We start from the raw sequence: 13,917 nt of genomic DNA, 5'->3' as shown, positions 1-13,917 counted from the left end.
TTTAATTCCAGTGTGAGTGAACACACTAGTAAGCAAAATAAGGAAAACCTCAAAACACCTAGACAAAGGAGAACTCCCAGGAAGGCAGCTTCCACTTTAGAAATAAGGGACCAAGGAACTCACAATCCTTGAATGGTGTGTGTGAAGAGTGGGGCCTAGGCTCTCTGTAGTCCTCTGGCTACCCTTACTAATCTCTTAACACCATCAACTCCACTGCCACTTACACTTTTCAGAACCCCAAAACTACTGCCTTTTGCAAAGCCACAGATCAACTATATCATATATATTATATATATATATATATATATACACATATAGCATCCCTGTGCTATATTTAACCTGAAGTACAGTCCATTTTATAGTCCTACTGTGGTGGCCAAATCCAAACCTTCTGTGAGTAGATACAACATTCAGAGGACCTATGCACACAATGTAGGTGGGCTGCGAGCTGCCTATGTGAACTTGGAAGGGGATTTTATTGGTTCAAAGACTGTGCCTGTTACAGTCAGAGTGCTGGTGACTGGGCTAGGGGTAGCTCTTGTAAGTGTAAGTTCTTATTGTGCTTCACCTCCCTCTCCAGCTTTGTGATCATCTTGTTTTTTTTTTTTCATTCAAGCTCATTTCTAGACCATGGACTTTCTTACCGGCCACTAATAATTTAGCTACCCCCTTCTTCTGAGGGCAGGCCAAGAGGCCTTTTGATTGCCTTGTTTAGATGCATCATCCCAGTGAGTGCCATTGCCCAGAAGGACCTTAGCAGCATTGGCTGAGGCATGTGGAGATGGAGGTGCTTAAACAGAGTGTGATGCTCTCTGTATTCAATAGAATCAGACATCCTTGGGTCCTTGTTTCTCACATCTCTGCCCCAACTCCCACAGCACATTTCCTTCTGCTTTCTCAAGCAGCTATGGGCTTTCCCTCTTGCACCACTTGACCACCAGATCAATGTAAATGCCATGACTTCAGCACTGTGCAGCTGCTGTTACGCTTGCAGTGTTCATGATGTCATTGCTGGATTTAAACCAGTGGTCTATTTTATAATGAGAGGTTTTGTTTTTCACTGGAACAACTTCATGACTTTTTCCTTGCTAGCTCCTGATTATTCCTTGTACCTGTGAAGTGTAGAATGTGGGAAGAAAATAGGTCCATGAAAGAGACTGACAGCAGTGCCTGTCTTAACAAGTCCTCAGCAAAGCTCATCTCACAAAAACTCAGAAGCTTGCTGAGAAGTGTTTTTTATATGGGAAAACACCAAATGAGCATTTCTAAGTGAGAGGACTGGTGCTCTCCTACCCTTCTGCAGCATGCACAGATCACACCTTCCCCCACACCGGCCCCTTCTATGAGGCTATGTGCATCCCAAGGGACAGAACAGAGCACCTCCTAAACACAATAAACATTACTCTGTCTGGGTTAGTTTTTACATTTCTGTGTTTTATTTCTTGTTTTGATTGAAATTACCTGTACCACAGGAATACAATTTATTTAACAGGTTTTTCTTTTTTTTTTTAATTTTATTTTATTTTATTTATTTTATTTTTTTTAGGAGCAGATAATAGTTAAGTAGATACTGTTTATTTCACCGTCTATGACTCCCTGCATCATTCTCACAGCCTCTGTCTCTCTCCGACTTCTCACATAACCCAGCCACAAGAACAACAGAGTGACCTTTGGCCATATGATTGACTATAGCTTGTGGATACAAAGTGGAAGCTCTTTTTTCTTAGCTCTGATTGGTAATATAAGCTCAACAAGTTACATTCTAGGGTCTTTCTCAATGACTTTCCCCTCTAATAGCTGCTTACATGTTTCTGGTGCAGCATGTTTTATTTTATATACTTATAATAGTTTTTAAAAAAAGATGACAGAGCTTATGAAAACAATGCCCCCTTAGCATGAGCAATACTGCAAGGTCCTGATTGTTATGGGGGCATTTCTTGTAGCTTCACAGTTTTGCTGCGAGGTGTAATGCCCAAGTTTCCTCAGAAACCAAAATTCCGTGTGGTAATTTACCTTTTATTTTAATTGATCCCCATGAAATTTGTTTTGCATTACAGGCCAGACACTGGTGTTCCCAGAGAAGAATGTGCCTAAAACAGAAGAGCTGGTCACTTGGGAAGAATTGCCTTTTGTAGTGGCTGACAGGTACCTGGTTTCTGTTATCCACATACGCAAATCAGGGGCTGGAGCTGCTTTTACTGTAGTTGCTGGTGTGTTCTTCATATTATTAACTGTCACTGATACACTTACCTCTACTGCTTTGCTTTTCTTTAAGTCATAGAGCCCGTTTGTGTCCCAATGGCTCAAGCTCCATCATTTTTTGATCCGTGAAGAAGGAAAGGTGTATGGACCTGACTCTGTGACTCTTATATTACAAGTGAGCAGCATAAGAGCATTGACCCAAACCCCATTTCCTATTTCATGCCTCACCTTCCACATCTCCAGACCTTTTCATAAGAGACTGTGAGCATTCAAAGACCTAAGCAGTTGCTGAAGATTAATTTCCTCCTTCAAAGCGCACTGAGACTACACTAAGATGTTACCATCCTCAGCGTCCGTGTGATAATACCAGTGATGCACAGCAGATCAGAGTAACTGGGAACAGGTGTATGTGATTCCTGCACTTGCCTGAAGGGCCCAAGAGACCTGACCTGGTTCCCAATTTAGGATGGTACAAGCCTTTTAAGGGTTAAATCTAGACAGGTGTTTCTGTCCCAGTTCCTGGGGAGAGTTTGCATTCCTTGTTTAAAGAGATTAATATATGCTAAGTACTGTCTGGTTCAGTTCCCATCCTATTTCAGAAGCAATTCAAACATTTCCCTGCATATTATCTTCAAGCAATGGAGGATATTCAGATGGGCTCCAAGGTTATGCAGCTTTAATGGAGAAAGAAGTTCCTGGAAAAAAATGCATTTGGTATCTTTATATTGCTCTGTCAAGGCAGGAGTTTCCTCCATACCATAGCCCTACTCTAAATAGCCAGCAGTTTCTGTGAACTAGAAGTTAACTCGGCAGCTTTCTATAATTGTGTTTTGTAAATAGTTCTGGCTCTCTGTTCTGGAAAGCAGCCTGAGTCCAAATACAACAAAGATAGAAGAGCCTTTTGGGGGTTTTTTGGGTGGGTGTTTTTGGTGGGGCCTTTTTATTTTTTTTTTTTTTTTTTTTTTTTTTTTTTTTTTTTTTTTTTTTTTTTTTTTTTTTTCGTGTAAGTGACCTTTCCAGCAGGGCCTGACAGAGTAAGAATTGCTTCTTAGGATCTTTTCAGCCCATTTTGGGACAGCTACCTTTGTACAGCAAGTTGGGACACAATGTGCTATGGCTGAGCTGGGTCATACTCGGCAAGACTGCAACAGTGGTCAAGTGAGTCAAACTTACAGGCAATAAAGCAATATAACACACCTGCAAAAGCACTCCTTCAGGAGTGGCCACAGCCAGGAAGAGTTACCAGAGTGCAGCACATGGCAAGCTGGCTCTATAGTAGTGGCATGCATTTTACTTTGGTCCCTCGGTCACAGGTGGGTACAGGGATCATAAGTGCAACCAAAAGCCTCTCATTTTCTCACCAGCTGCCTCTGGGAGGGAGCTGGGGAGAGAAGCATGAGTATCTGCTCAAAGCACAAGACCACTGTGTAATTGCTACTGCTGTTGGAGTTCCAGTTCCCATGTGCCTTCTGCCCTTTAGGTCTCTGTTGGTTTACTAATATGCCTGAAGTAAGACTGAATTCCTTTATCAACGAAGTACAAAATGAGTGAAGTAGCTGCAACTGTGTAGCGTAGGAAGAACTCAAAGGAGATGAACTGAACTAACTGAAGTACAAGGTGAGGGCTGGCTACAAGAGCTGAGAGGTCACTATCAGTCAGCATCCATAGCTTAGTCTGCCGGGCAGGGTTCTGCAGCACTGACAGCCCTGCTGTGACACATTCTGCTCCAGTAGAAAACAAGCACCCAGTGTCTCTCTGATCACACACTGCAACCCTGGTTTGGAAGACTTCCTGCTGGGGGCAAGTTACTCCTCTGCCATACCACCTGTCTCCTGGGGAAGCCAGGAAGGGATGGAAGCTTGAGGAGAACAGAGGTAATAGTCAGTGGTGTCTCAAATGTAGATCAGAGGCTTTTCCTCACCTCTACTGCCTTGCTGCTGACCACAAAAGAGACAGGACACTCAGGTTGTGTCAGCTCAGGCTAGCTTAAAACTAAGTGACCTAGAAAATAAAGTCTCAAAGAATGCCAGCAGTCAGTTTTGTCAGTCACCTACATTTCCCTCTGGCTACTGAGAATGCAGCAGGTATGGCTTAGGCAGCACAGCTGATAAACCAGGCCTTGGAGACAGCAGAAACCTAGGTATGTAAGAGGAGTAAATAAACATTACTCCAGTTCTTCTTCTACCAACCCAAGGTCAGGTATTTGCTTTTTGGTCAGGAAGAGAGCCTCTTACAGCCCCAGGTATAATATATGTTTGCTCTTTTCCTACTGTTGAGGATAATGGGATGAGGCAGGGGAAGACAGTAGTTGGAGTATCGGGAGTCTTATGCCACCATCTAATTTATTTCCCTAGGCTGTCACAAAAAAGTAATCTCTCAGGCTCTGGAGCTGCCTCCTCTGAAAAGCAGTGCCCTTGATTCCTAACTAGAATTTGGCGTTAAGCCTAAGTCTCTGTGGAGGCAAAGAGCTATCATTTAGTGAAGTCTAGGAAAGATCTGGTTTGGGGTGTATTGATACTTGGGCAGTAACCATGCAGACAAACCTTGTGTTCTCTGCCACAAGGAACAAGTGGGGAATGGTACTCAGCTGAGCTGAAGAGGCAGGTTTGATACACTACAGGGTGAAAAGTGTGGAAGAATTGTAGTTAGCACCACATAGGAGAGGATGCAGAGATTATCAAGTCAACCCAGCATATCAGGCTCTTTTCTCTCACCATTTGGGAAAGACTTGCATTTTCTCAGGGACATACATCCTACCTCTTCAGGGGCCTGCAGGGATTGTACATGGGATGGACTAGCCAGGCGTAATGACACACTGTACAAGGTCGCAGAATATCTTACACAGTTAGGAGCATCTTTCCCGGTAAGAAGTGGGGCCTGTATGTACAAGTGTTAGAGGAGCCTGGGAGGCAACCTTTTTGTTCAGGAGAGGTCCAGCAGTGCTCTTCTCCAAAGGAGCATCTGCTCTATGGTTAGAGGCAGAAAGGTGACAAAAAGGACCACGGCTGCTTCCCTTTCTAACTGACCCCTCATAACACCAGCAGATAAAGTTTATATTGACTGTTCTTCCTCTCTTCCTGCTTTTGTCCCCACTCCCCCTCCAGCACTGGCAGAGGGAGCTGGGGAGCAGGCAGCCTGGACAGCGCTGAGAGCATCGCTGATCAGAGGGGCTAAGCCCCGATGACCGCCTCAACAAGTGCAAGAGCATATTCTGGTATTTCCCACAGAGAAAACAACGAAAAAAAGAGAAACAGGTGACTGATTAAAAGTTTCCCCCCTTCTGTACACAAGATTCTGCAGTCACGCCGACAGATAGACATTAAATAATTCTTCCATAATAAATGATTGGAGATAAAAGCCGGCGGTGGCTGCTGCTGCTGTTTGGATTACTCCGTTGTCTGCATCTTTGTTTCTAGTTTGTTCCCCGGCCACTGTCGGCTGGCGCTGGGGCTGTCAGACCTTTGCCTCTAGCATTTCTAGGAAGAGTTTATGCATGGGAACCTTGCCCTGCAGTTTAATGCTGTAGAAGTGCTGCACAGCTTTGGCAGCCGTCTGCCGCAGGAGGGGCAAGGTCAGGAGCAGCTTGCCTGCTCGCCGGGGCTCCTCATTGCGCTGACTCAGCTCGTAGTCCTGCAGGGCTTCGTGGAGAAGGTCCTGGAGTTTCTGCACTGCATCCATGTCCTCTATGTGCATGGAGTCTGGAGGAAGGGAGAAAAGACAGCAAACAGACAAGTCAGACATGAGGAAGGAAATCCTTTATGGTTCTGAAGTTAAGGATATTTTCTTTCCTTCTTTTCTGTAGTTGTTGGTTGTTTTGGTTTTGTCATTCCCCCATGCCCCCACCCCCCCTGGGAGTGGGGGTGGGAGTGCTGTTGCTGGTTTGGTTTGTTTCTTAAGGAGAAAAAAACACCTTGCTGGCAGGTGTTGGTGCTGCTGCTATGAAGTTTGGCAGCAGCCCAGTGTGTTGGCCCTAGCAGTGCGGAGACAGTAAGGTTGCCAGGGGTAGGTGACACATGTGCCCTGTGTGCTGCCCATTTTGCCAGCCACCACAAGGCTGTGCAGGGGTCGGCCAGGAGCCTTTGTGATTTGCACATTTACTTGCCCTCCATGCTCCTTATGGTGAGAGTCACCCTGCAAGGGGCAGCAGCTGCTGTGCTGCCGCTTGGGAGCAATCTCATTAAGAATAATTAACACTGCTATAGCGCTTCATCTGTCTAAACTGCCTAATTGCCTTGCAGCTGCTCAGGGTGTCAGCAAGACAGAAAAGCCCCAGTAGGTCACAACCAGTGTGCCCAGGGGTGTTGCCAGACCCACCTTTGTACATATGCCCCTGTTTTCAGAGACTGCCAGCAGCTGCTCAGGGAGCTTCCTGCTTAAATAAAGGAAACCCACATCTCCTCTTCCCTTAGGCTGCCAGTTAGATTCCTAAAAGCTGTCAGAGGGGCTAGCAGGGTTTGCAAGGCTAGACAGTTCCTTGGTGTGTCTGTGAAGCTAGTAATGACTGAGTCCAGGGTCAAGCTAGGAAATCGTGTGGAACAGGCTGCTAAACTTGTGGGTAAGTCATAATGCCAGAGAACAGCACCAAAGAGCAGAGAGGTTTGATTAGAAAAGCTAACCAGGCACAGTATCACTGAAGGTTTGCTCTTTTTCCCTCTTGCTTCTTTCTTAAAACCCTGACAGAGCTGGAGACACTGTTGCCATGTCTTCATTATTCAGAGACTTTTAATCGATACTGAACCCATTGATAAAGATTCTTGCCACAGGGCAATGAATCCAGAAGCAACAGCAAAGGGACACTTTGGCAAGCACACATGCACACCTGTAGTTGCACTGCCTGCCACCACAGCCTGGGCTTTGCAGTGTGGCAGTGCTCTGGCTCAGCCCACTCACAAACACAAATGTGAGGACATGGGTTCCCCAGTGTGACAGCAGTGAAGGGGAGGAAAGCCATCTGAACTGCCAAAATCTCTGTAGAAACATGTGTCATCTCTATGGAGAACACAGTCACAAATTAGACACTGTGAATTTCATGAGATACATTTAATTTAAAAATATTTATGATGCATGATTTATAAAGTATTACAACAGTTGGGAAAATATTATGTCTAGCAAGAAAGCTGTTTTAAGAAGCTGTTTAGAAGGAATTCACTAATTAGAGGGTATTAAAGGCTTGTATTCCCAAGAAGCCTACTGAGGAAGAATTGTTCTTGCTACATTTACACTTTGTACCCAAAAGACCAGACAAAGGAGCTCAGAGAAGGGCTGGTAGGTCACCACAGTGACCTGAGCTAGACACAGAGGTCAATTCTGAAAAGTAGGGAGGGAGAAGGGTGTTGCCAAGTCAGTCTAGTAGCACAAATGTGCCAGGTAGCACATTTGAAAAATTTCCATGCACAACCCAGGAGAAGTGAGTAGGATCTGTTTCCCACTCATTCGCAGAGGTCATTTTGGAGATTGGAAGTATCAAAAGTTGAAACTTGGAGGGAAACATCCTCCAGCCTTTCTCTTCAATGTCCTTCTGGCTAGAGGCACAAGGGGGAGAAGTAAACACAGCCTGTCAGAGTTTGCAGATCCCAGCGGGTGCTAGAAGTACCAGGCAAAGAGCCATGCTGCAGGTCAAAGTGGGTGCTCTGGTTTTGGGTACTGATATTGACAAGACTTAACAGCATTAAATAACTACTTGTATATAGCAAGAGGAACTTGGGAAATAAAGATCAAAGCCTGCCCCACCACCACCTTTCTGCTGAAAGCTCAAAATTGGTAGCTGACTGCAAAAAATAAAACAACATTGCAGGATTAATTTCCTTGCAATCCATCAGTGAACCGGTATTGATGGCATTGATAAACTGTTAATTACGAAATCAATAGCTATGAATTTTTACAGCTGTCAGAGCACTGAGATGGGGGCAGGCTGCCTGACCGTGTCCCTGAGGGTCAGCTGGCCTAGAAGCCAGGCTTCATGCCGGGAACCCTTCTCCAGCACTACTGGCATGGGGTACAGGGCAGGTGTGAGAATGGACAAAGCCCACTGCCTCCTCAACTGACTCATGCATTTTCTGGCAGGAGCAGGAACCTCACAGGACCCATTGGTACAGAATTTGCTACACATCCCCTTGCCAGATTCGGATCTTGTTCTCTCCATCTCAGCATTAAAATGCATTGGGGAAAAAAAAAAGAGGAAATAAAGTTTGGACAATCTTGCATGTCCTAAAATGAATATGTGCTGTGTGTTAAGCTGGAGAGCTCTTCCATACTTAGGTTGATCGATTTTTATCCTAAGGAAAGAGGACCTAGGAATGCTTTAAAAAAGACTGCTGGCTCTGAAGGGTAACGACTTAAGTCTTAGCACTTCTACTCTGTTAAAAAATGGGTGATCATATTGTTGGGACTTGCCTGCTGCTCTGGGCATTAAGAATTCATTGCTCAGCTCTCTAAAATGCACTTACTAAAGACAAAGTTCCCTTGAATTATCTTTGCCAGTCCCGGCAGGTGTGTCCTTGGTGTGTCACACTGCATACTCAGATCAGCCCATTGTCAGCTTCTTCTCTAGTGAAGAGCAATTGAGCTCCCACTTCTGTTTTCATTTGTTTGTATTCCTAGAAACAAAGGGTCAATATACACAGGGCTGCATGGAAGAGAGGAAAGTCCCTTGAACCTGGGTTGCATGAGCAATTATACCCAGCAGGGATAAGGAAAATTCAAGAATTTATCTATATGGGAGGGAAGGCAGAAAGCAGGTTTAGACAGCACAGGTGCTAATCTAAGTGCTCATCTTTAAACCCTATTTCTGACTCAAGGGAGCTGAAGCCTGGTCCAGACTGCTTTCCTACCGTTTTAGCAATCAGCTGTTTGCATGCAGACACATACTTGCAGACGTTTATTCATGTCAAAAAATACACAACGAAAAAGAACTGGTATTAAAAGAATGTGAAGGTTGAATGTTAGGTTACAGTAGAAAAATACACTTGCCCTATTCTAGCTTCCTTATGCATGTGTTGCAAGAAGTTTTAATTACATGAAACCCAAAATCTCATGCTTTACTTTCATATCTTTCAATACAAATAACAAAGCAATATTTTTGTGGATTATGCTCCTACATAGCTGCACTTCTAGCTGCAGTAGGAGAAACCAGTGAAGTCAGAGGGGATTTTTCCATCCAGCTGAGAACATGCTTTGGCCTGTACTTCCTGACCTTTACCTTGGTTTGTTTACTCCACGCCACTGGAATCAGAACCCAAAGCATCTGATGAGTGTTAGTTGTTCTGCTCTGACTTTGTTCAGCGTTTCTCCATTCCTGATACATACTGTCTCATAAGGCTTACTCTGGGCTTAGTCCTGAAAATGCAGTGAGCAACAACAGAGAGTGCTTCTGTTGCACTGTGAAGAACTTGACAGCATCAAGGCTCAGATCCTGCAGTGTCTCTGCTCATATCCTGCAGTGTCTCTGCTCATATCATGGGCCAGATAAATGTGGGGCACTTATTCTGTCACAACCACTACCTTAGCAATTCAGCCTCTCTGAGGAGCCCTTCTTCCTGTTTAATCCCATGACCTTCCTGGTAGACAGGTTCTTTAACAAGTTGATTACATCACCAAAAGCCACCGTTCCACAGTCAAGAGACGCCAGCCTTGGCCATCTGCCCATCCTGGTTCAGTGGCAAAGTGAAGGCAGCAATTAGAGCTAAAAAAGCAATATATGAGAAATTGAAAAAGGGAGCTAGATAGCAATTTATATGAATCAGAAGTTATGAAGTGTAGAAAATCGATAAGGGAAGTGAAGGACATAGGAGGAAAAGCCATGGCTGGAAGGGCCAAGGACAATAAAGAAGTTTTATAAATATTTAAGAAATAGAAGAAAAATGATCATTTGTAGGGTGTATCTTTTCACCTGGAGATGATTAAACTATTAACAGAAGTCCTCAATGAGTATTTCTGTCTTGTTTAGAAAAGAGAAGCATTACGTACTTGTGTTATATGATGATGATTTCTTAGTCTGTTGTTTATGTAACAACATATTAGAACTATTAGGGTAAACTTCACAGAAATAGGAGAGCTGGATATCTTGGTTTTAACAGTTCTAAAATTGCTAGCTGAGGGCCATCTAGGGCAGATGAAGGATTAAAAGTCCTGGTATTTTTAAGAAATTCAAGATGACTGAAAAATTTCTAATAACGCACATATTTTCCTGGGTTTTATCTGATAATTTCTATGCTAGCCTGATGTGAACCAAGGCAAAAATAAAGGAAAAATAAAGGTGACATTCAGTTAAGACTGATGACATTTATGAAAGGTGTGCAGATGTGGCACTTAGGGACATGGTTTTTTGGTGGGTTAACAGCTGAACTTGGTGATCTTAAAGGTCTTCCAAACTAAATGATTCTGTGATTCTACTGCCAGTCAACATGATACTTTGGAAGAGAGGTCTTGTCAAATAAACTTGATTTCATTCTCTGATGAGATTACAAGTTTTGTTGATAAAGTTAACTGCACAAATATAATAGACTTGGGGCTTTATAAGGCCCTTGGCTTAGGACCACGGGATATTCTCATTAAAAAATTAGCACTATACAATATCAATAAAGAACACTTTCAATTGATTAGTAACTGGCTAGATGACAGATCTCAAAGTAGCTGTCAGTGGTGAATCAACCCTGCAGGAGGAGTTTTCTAGTGAAAATCCAGGGGATCAGTAAAAAAAACAGATGCTACTCAACATTTTTATCAATGAGCTGTAAGAAATTTATTTCTTTTCTTTTTTTCTTTTACCTTGCTACTGCTATGAATTGTAGGGATGGCAAAGATGAACAGAATGGTGTAAAATGGTGGGGTAGGGCAGCCTCACAGCATCCTGGACCTTACACTTAAAGTAATATATCCATAGCCAAGGAATGCAACTAAGGAACAGGAACTTTATCGTGGCAAGCTGTTAGGTATAAAAAGACCTGGAGTCATAGGACACAGCTCAACAAAGACTCATTTCTGGAGGCTGAACTCAGGCAAACAGACATTAAAGATATGGTGCCTTTGAAAAAAAACCAAAAAACCTGAGAGAACAATTACTTATTAGAGTCAGCTACCATGGAAGATGTAGATTCACCCTCTTTTATTCTCTCCAGCTTCACACAGGGTGTCTTTCTGTAAAACAGCTTTAGCCAAACAGATACTGGTTTCAAGGCTGGGCTGCAAGGGTGAATTTTGTGACCTGCATGATGCGGTTCGGCAAGGAGATATGGTGCGAGACAATGAGACTCAGGGGATGTAGAGGGAGCCCTCGTCACACAGTAGCTTTAGCAGTATGGGACTCTTGAGCAAATACGTGTCTGTCCAGCTTTTGTACACTGCAGCCTGATCAATTGAGGGCTGTAATCCAGATCCACACTGTCTCCCAGTTAAAGGGGAATTCAGTGTCTGTGGTCACTGAACATCTCCAGGACAGGACCAGGCAGCTTCAACCCCACAGCTTTTGGTGGCATTTGAAACTGGGACCAGGGTTTCCCTGTTTGCTGTACCTGACCAACACTACCGAGGTGGATGCAGGTGTGGTCCACATTCCCTTTTCCGAACTTATGGCACTGGAGTTGGTTTGCTAATGAAGAAGGGCTTTTTTTACTTCTAGAAACCAGCAGCTAGCCCATCCCTGTCTGGTTCCACTCTCTGCTACAGGGCCAGAGCACAGTTGGGGCTGCAGCAGCAGTAAGCCTCATTTCTCCCTGCTTTCAAACTTAAGTCCTGCTCTGTGGACAGAAAGGAGCTTTGAGAATGTTGCATGACACAAGCAGAGCAGTCTCAGGCGGTACGCTCTAGTTTCTTTCCAAATAACGGCATGAGCCTTGACTCCCTGATTGCAAGGCTGGCTGGGCCAGGGCTGTACCTGAGTTGGCAAGGGCCAGAGCTTTGAGTGTGACAAACTCCTCCTTTTCCACCTTGAGCTTCTTATAGCGGCGCACCAGTTGAAGAATGGCCAGGTAGAGCTCCAGCAGCCCTGTCAGACGAGAGTGCTCTTCATCCATTATGTAGTCCTCAGCATAGACCAGCTTGTCCTCATATGGCAGGGAGCGGTACACAATGCCCAGGATGAGAATTTCCATCCAGGCACTCTGAAGAAGGCTCATCTGGTCCCCGAGGGAGAGGTTGGAGAACCCTGACAGGGCAAAAGACAAGCAAGGTCAAAGGGGTGAGCAGCAAAGCCTCTAGGAGCCTAAAGTCCTTAGTGTCCCAAGATTCAAACCAAGCACTCTTCCCTACTGACCTGCTGCTGTCAAGAAAAACAAAAAAAGCTCACTAAAGTGACCCTATCTCTGTAGCAATCAGCACACATGGACCTTATCTTTCTCTTTGCTCCCATGCCCACCCACAGTCTCAAACAGGAGTTCTGATGCTCTGATTGCATTTATGGCAGCCCAAAGTTAATGATAACCTTGTTTCAATGATCACTGCTTTTTTTATAGCAGCAACTGTACAGTACCATATTGTCCTGCTCACTGTTCCTCTTGTAGGTTTGTACTGCAGCTGGGACCAAAGAGTAGAGAAGATCTGATGTGATAGACGGGAATGGCAGGCCTGAATTGCAAGTAAACTACAATCTCAGACTTTGGCCAACATGAGAAAAGGTCCAGTCAGGACAAAGCACCAAAATGTGTTCAAAAGCTGAATATATTTGTAAACAGAATCCTCGTCTATTCCTCATCACATCCTGATCTCCACACTATCAGCTCTGCCAACAACCCTACCCAGTGACAAAAATACCTTTACAGTGCCTTACAAGTACCTAAATCACAGCCAAACCTGGTAGCAGTAGAACCAGCACCCAAGAATGAAACAAATATTCTCGTCAAATACAGAAAGAGCAATCACCATCTGGAGATAGACCCTGACATCCCCAGAGTCTACTTGAGAAAGCAGAGAGGACAAAACATAGAGGTACTCTCCACCTCAAGGGGGAAAAAAAAAAGTGCATGGGAAGGAAAACTGTGTCTGTTATGCCCTCCATACCAGCTACCCTTGAAGGCCAAATGATGAAAGATCCTGGGAGGTGGGCACTATAACAGCCATTACAAACAAAAATGTCATGCACCATGTGTTGGTCCCCTCTAGGCAGATTTGCCCATCACAAACAGGCAGAAACTGACTTTTTTGACAGCTTCTTCCTTCTAAAGGTTCCTAGGGCTGTGAGAGAATGGGACAGCTAGGTACCTCTCAGCTAGGAGAGCGATGCTCCACCCATCTCCCCTGTCAGTTTTCTCCCCAGATGCATATTAAGCCTCAGGGATCACCAAGAGACCTCATGAGCCTCTGTGCAGAAGCCTCCCAGCCCACTGACTGCATTCAAGGGTCAGCTGGACTCCTTTATCCCACAGCCCCCTCTGCTCACAGTTCTTGGCCCCACATCAGGGCCTACGTAGCCAGTCACCATGATAATCATTTGATTTCTCTTGTTATCAAGTTGGCAATTAACAAAAGACCTGATGATTGCTATATTGACTGACTGTGGGATCTCTTTTTCTATCTGCACTATCTCAGCTGGGGATAGGAAGGCAGAAGGGTGGGTTAGTGGTATTTATTTATCTCTACGCCATGTTTTGTGTTTGTGTTGCCAGGGGAAGCAAAGGGTGATAATGGCCTGGCAGCCCTTGGACATCCAATTTCCCTTATCAGGCCACTGAATAGAAAAGAGGCCCCAGGCCACATTAATTAACAGATACCAATCAGCTGTCA

At 44.4% G+C, this 13,917-nt stretch overlaps 1 protein-coding gene across 3 annotated transcripts in view; it reads right to left on the bottom strand.

The window, feature by feature from the left end:
• Window positions 1-1,064: 1,064 nt before the first annotated feature.
• The window catches only part of ESRRB (estrogen related receptor beta), a 130,550-nt gene continuing 117,697 nt past the window's right edge, over window positions 1,065-13,917 (bottom strand). For 2 of the 3 annotated variants that reach the window (XM_017835709.1, XM_017835708.1), the window contains exons 6-7: window positions 12,074-12,343; window positions 1,065-5,900 (exon numbers count right to left, since the gene is read on the bottom strand). In XM_017835709.1, coding sequence (XP_017691198.1) covers window positions 5,656-5,900; window positions 12,074-12,343 — 515 coding nt within the window. In that variant the 3' untranslated portion in view covers window positions 1,065-5,655. Of the gene's footprint in view, window positions 5,901-11,039; window positions 11,937-12,073; window positions 12,344-13,917 lie in introns of those variants that run through there. The other variant, XM_017835710.1, reaches the window with a different exon arrangement.

Source organism: Lepidothrix coronata, unplaced genomic scaffold (assembly GCF_001604755.1).
Source record: "Lepidothrix coronata isolate B3197 unplaced genomic scaffold, Lepidothrix_coronata-1.0 Scaffold262, whole genome shotgun sequence".
Taxonomy (NCBI): Eukaryota; Metazoa; Chordata; class Aves; order Passeriformes; family Pipridae; genus Lepidothrix; species Lepidothrix coronata.
This window is presented reverse-complemented; position numbering and strand designations above follow the sequence as displayed.